Raw genomic sequence first — 5,934 nt, 5'->3', positions numbered from 1 at the left:
TAATTTAATTTATTAAAATAATTTAATTTTTAATAAGACTTTTATTTAATCTCTACATTCTTCTTCTTCTTTTTTTTTTTCCTTATTGTTTTTGTTTTATGTACGTCTCCTGTACTTTTTTAATTGTATTTTTTAAAAAAATTGTACTCTTGCCATTGTTACTTATTTTTTATTCTTATCATTGTTTATTCTATATTGATACTATTTTATATCTTCCTTTTATTTATATGTAATTTCTTATCACTTTATTTTTACATAATATTTATCCTAGCTTAAATTACCTTATTGTTGTAATATTCTCAGTTTTTTTTTTGTATCTTTTTAGCCCTGATGAAGCCCTACAAAGTATTTGTTCTTTTTTTGACCGCAACCTTGACCATCTTTTTATGTTTAAATTTTTACAGTCAACTATATATACATGTATATATATTTAAAAATATTTGTTTTGTAACAATTCTTTAAGTATTTAGTTTTTTCTTTGTTCTTAATGATCTGGCTTATAAAGAAAGAAAATTAACAAATGTTTAATACCAAAAATTTTGATTAAAAAATACTTTACTTTAGAAAATCCTATTTTTGTATGTTAAATTGATAAGTTTGTAATTTATTTATTTTCATTCTTTTTCCCTAATTGTCTATTTATGAAATGTATACCTAACATATACATAAATTGTAATTATACCTAACATATACGTAAATTGTCTCATTACACTTAATTACAATTAAAAACCAAAACTATTCATTAATTAAACTGGGTCAGTCATTGAATAATTAAATCCACATGTTTCATGCTGAAGCATGAAATGCATGATGCTATTCTTACAAATTTAGTCTTGTAGCTTATATTTTGGGGAATAATTCTTATTGTTAGGTCATGATAAATTAAATTTAGAGCTTAGAAAAAGTATTAATTTAATTTGTATTTTCTTTGCACAACTGCAGGTGCTAGGATGATTTGAGAAATAATTTTTGCATAGAAGACAACAAAAATAAATTTAGAAATTTCAAATGATAATTAATCTTTTATATAAATTTGTATTACACCTATATTGAATATTAACAAATATGAATTAAATAAAATGGGGATAAGGGATTGTTGTTCAACAACAGTGATATTTCTGTTTTTGTTGATAAAAACTTTGTTATTTTGATGATTTAAATTGGTCTTCATTCCGTGAAAGTTATGCCCAAAATAATTTTCAAAATGTATTAAAATCTGTTATAGAAAATAAGTTTTATTATTTTTGTTTATAAATAAAACAATAGATGGCGACACTATGATACTGCTGAGAACAAAGCAACAGGCATGCTTTGTTCTAGAACATTCTGTCTATTGGTGAAACATACTCATTGTCTTTATTTATAAAACCCTTCCCTGAATTCCACAACAAAATCTCCATAAATTAAATAATATTTTTAATGACCCACATTAAGTCAGGGAAAATTTCACACCTAGGAAATCTGTGAATTTGTATAAATATTTTGGATTTTTTTTTTAATCAACACATAGTAAGAAATAATTTGTAGTATGCATTCTTGCTTAGGATTCCAACGATGAGTTATTTCCTAGTCAGCAGTAAACACATTAAATTTCTATTATATCAGAAAACCTGTACAAATATGATATATGAAGTTCTTGGGAACAGAATTGATGAGCGAATAGTGGTACTGATTAACAAGAGTTAGTATAGTTGTTAGAACAAGATTTCTAAACTACAAATAAAATTATAAGGAACAGAAATTATACATAGTGATAAGCTTTAATGAAATAAATTTTTAAAACTATGAAGTTTTGATGAAGAGTGAAACTATCCCTCATGGGCACATATTATCTTACTCTGATGAAAATTTCAATTAAAATCACAGGATTAATTAATCTAAAATTCAGTTAAAATCTAATTACTTAAAGATGTTCACTTACTTTTTTTGGTGCTATTCCATATTTTTGGAAGTGCAATGCAGCTTTCCTCACAGCAGTTTTTATTTCATCATCAACCTTAGTAAGCAGAGGTGATATGCATTCTTCAATATAGTACACTTTTAGTGTTGTAAAATCTACCTGAGAATATAAGTATTTTGATATTATTTCAAAGTAAAGCTTCTATACAAATCATATAGTACAAATATTTTTTAATTCGTTTTTTAACTAAATTCTTAGATGGCATTCGTAGTGTATTTCTGGTTTCGAGCATTTTGATTTTTGTAAAACAGTTTAAGGTCTTGAAAAGAGATATGTAATAATGAATAATCTGATTTTCAAGCCAAAGTGGTTTCACATGATCGATAATTATTACTCCTATAGGATAATTATTACAAGCAAGCTTATATTTTATATAATTCTTTTCTGATCTCCAATATATAACTAATTTAGTAATAAATTAATTATTATAGTGTTTACTGATATTTTAAAAATGCCATCCCCTTCCTCCCATCCCTTTAAAACTGTTTATGTGCCCCTTAACTTACACAGTTAATTTGTTAAAGGTTGAAAATACTGAAAAACCTCTACATGCTATATCAGGAAAAGATGAAATATAGAAGTATATATATTTTTTGTATAAAAAATGATCATTCTTGGTTTAAAAGTGTAAGGGACAGGAAAAAATTCAGATAAATGTGTGTATTTTTGTATTAATTTACCGGTTCTTCTAGCCTTAGGTTCTCTGTTTCCTTTGGCGCAGCACACCTCAATACAAGAGCGAGATCTGATGCTGATCTTGCTATTGGCGCAAATACGAGATACTTATTCCAGTCTGGATCTTTCGAGTCTGGGATGTGTCCTGTGACAGAGATTAATCCTGCAACATAATTAGTTGAGGTAAATTAAGATATAATAAAATATAAAATTTCTCTAAACATGTATGTAGAGTAAAGTATAAATTTGTTATTTTATTTTATATATTGGCTGCCAACAACAAGTTAATTTATTGTTTTTGATTTTTACCAAGGACTCTAACAATGAGTTATCTCGTAGGTTTTTTTTACTTATCATATTTCATAATGTATATCAATTTCATCTTATTTGCACAAATGTGGCATGCAAAAAAAAAAATACATGATAAATCATAGCTGATAAGAACACTGACCACAAGTTATCATGTAGTGTGCAGTCAATTTAAATAAATGAAATACTATTTTTCTTTTTTATTATCCTTTTTCATTCATGTTTTAAAAATTCTAGAATAGATTTAGTGTAGAAACTGCTAATTAATTAAGTGTAGAAAATTATTTTAAAATTTATAAAGAAGTATAAATTAAGAAGGAAATGTAAAATTAATTTAAATAAATTGATAAAGATAAAACTAAAATATTAAGAATGCCTGGATCGAGTAGAAATGACAAAATTATTTTTGTATTGAATAATATTAATTAAATATTGTGAACTTAATGATTGGTGCTGCACTCTATTAGCTGTTAGAAGAGTCAGACTAATGTTGGTCTTTGTACATGGATTCTTTTTCTCTCTTGATTTTGATAGCAAGCCAAGTTAGCAGTGAATAAAGTAATTCATGAAAGTTGGAGCTGTTTTCCAATTTTTTGTATTTAATAGATGTATAGAGTTAATTATGATTCAATTATTAATAGTAACAATATTTTGAAATCACTAAGATGTGCACTTACCTCTTAAACTTCTCGCATTGAGGTAAGACCGGATATGAACAAAAGAGTAGGAATGAAGATCATTTGCATTCTTATTTTACTTATCTAGGATAAGTCCTTACAAGGGGCCTTCAAATTTTTCATTATAATAAAATTAACCAATTAATTATTTTGGAGACTATTTTGTAGGTAAGTAATAGTAGGATGCATTTAATGGTAAAGTTTCAATATTTTAATTTTAATATTTATTTATTAAAATGCTTTAAAATTTCAATGTTATGTTTGTTTTATTTTAAATATTTTTTTTTAATATTGAATGTATGTGTGGATTTTATACTGTGGATATTTATTTATTTTCATACTTTCGATATTTAAATTATTTGATTTTTTCTGTTTGCTTATTGTCTATAGACCATTTTAATCATCAGAGGCTGAAGGAGAGAGATTTGAATAGAATAAATTTAAAAATAGAAAGAAAAAAATATATTTCACTGCTTTGCTTGAATTGTTGTTCATCCAGCAAAACAAAAATTTTTTTATTTGACATATTTCGTAGATTTTATTGTAAACTTTGGTTACTTTTTTAACTACTTCACCAGCTTTGGACTGTTTTTAGTGGGAAACAATAGAGAAAGAAACCATTGTCTAGGGTAATAACTTTAGAATACTTCCATTTACTAGTAAAACAAAAACATTTGTTTTTTTCAAATGTTCCTCTATTCAAGCAAATTAGTAATATTATTCTATGATGATAGCAAACTAAGATATTATGTGAGGAGAAGATGGTTGGGGGTTGCGGTCAAAATATAATACAAGCAAATGTTGTATTAAAAAAACAAATTGTTGTCAAGAGTCAAAATTGGCATCAGGTAAATGATAAGAGTTTAAGTACATAAGAGTTAAGAAAATTAAAATATTTTAATGTTGTTGGGAAATCCGTTCAAAATTGTTGAGAAATTTAAGGTTTTAAATGTCCGACCCTCTCCTACAAATTGTTATAGCAACAACCCTGTATGTATATGGGCAGTGCAACTTTAGAAATAAAAATCTTTCCATCACTGCCTCATAAATTACATTTAGGTTTAGTTTTCTAAACTGGTTAATTTTTCTGAGGTAATCAGATAACTTGTAGCAAATTGCATAAAATAAAATAAAATAAAATAAATAAATATTCACTATATAAATTCACAATTATATTATAAATAATAGATTTATTTACGAGAAATAATTAATTTAGTAGCTTATTAAAAATCTTATTACAATTCAGAAATATATGGAGATAGTGAAGAAATTTACATTAAGGGTTTTAATTTAAGAAATTTACCAGATTGAGACCTTTAAACCTAGTATCCATGAAAGCTAACAGAGTGCAGCACTGCCTAGCAAGTTCATCATATCACTAATGATTTCATTTTACAATTAAACAATGCAATTATTTATATTCGGCCCAATTATTAATATTTTAGTTTTGTCTACTTCTATCCAATTAAATTTATTTTACTCAGTCTCATACTTTTAAAAATTAATTTTATAAATTGAAAAATTTTTTAATTTACTTTAGGATTGAGGGTTTACTAGAGTAATGACTAAAAATTGTCACTTTAATTACTAAAATTGAATAAGGAATTCAATAATTTTTTGTTATTTCATTGATTGGTTATTTTTGTCACATATAAAACAATTTATCATTGAATAATTTGAGGAACACCTCATTTAAAAAAAAGGAAACTTTTTGTCTAATCAGTGAAACTGTCTTAAGACTATTACTATAGCTCATAATGCTAATTTTTATATTTTAATATTAGCATTTAACGTTGTGCAGGTTAGTGATGTTTCAAGTGGGATGGATGCAGATTGCTTTGTAACAAAAATAGTTATTTATTTATTAAAAATTGTATAGCCTCTAAAAGAACAGTTTAAGATGCGGAAGATGGGTGGTACATGTTTTGTTTTGACTTAAGGGTGAAATATGGCCCACAATCTAACGTCTATTTCAGAAAGCGAGTTCATTGATCTATTTCTTAATAGATTTCTTCTGACTTTTTTATCTCCAAATTTCTTTTATAATGATTTTCATATGACAAATGATCAAAGTTTTTGTATATTTTTCAAACTTAAATATTAAATATTAAACTTAGAATTGAGTTCACATTGAGATTGCTTAAATTATAATTTTATCAAAGGTAGTTATAATTTCAAAATAATTGTTATTATCTTTAAGCATTAAAATTATTAGATCTTTCAGACATATTAGGGAAAGTATACTCATGAGGGTGTGGAGTAACTAAACAGCTGCATTAGTCTAGGAGTGCAAGAGACAAATAATTTTATTTT

At 25.5% G+C, this 5,934-nt stretch overlaps 1 protein-coding gene across 1 annotated transcript in view; it reads right to left on the bottom strand.

The window, feature by feature from the left end:
• The window catches only part of LOC106688732 (fatty-acid amide hydrolase 2-A), a 118,629-nt gene that overhangs the window by 7,094 nt on the left and 105,601 nt on the right, over positions 1–5,934 (bottom strand). Inside the window, exons 7-8 of the mRNA XM_014433320.3 lie at positions 2,641–2,798; positions 1,922–2,059 (exon numbers count right to left, since the gene is read on the bottom strand). Of these exons, the coding sequence (XP_014288806.1) occupies positions 1,922–2,059; positions 2,641–2,798 (296 nt within the window). The remainder of the gene's footprint in view (positions 1–1,921; positions 2,060–2,640; positions 2,799–5,934) is intronic.

This window comes from Halyomorpha halys, unplaced genomic scaffold (genome assembly GCF_000696795.3).
Source record: "Halyomorpha halys isolate HHAL.00 unplaced genomic scaffold, Hhal_1.1 Scaffold1188.1, whole genome shotgun sequence".
Taxonomy (NCBI): Eukaryota; Metazoa; Arthropoda; class Insecta; order Hemiptera; family Pentatomidae; genus Halyomorpha; species Halyomorpha halys.
Note: the sequence above shows the minus strand (reverse complement) of the source record. Positions and strands in the feature narration are given on the sequence as shown.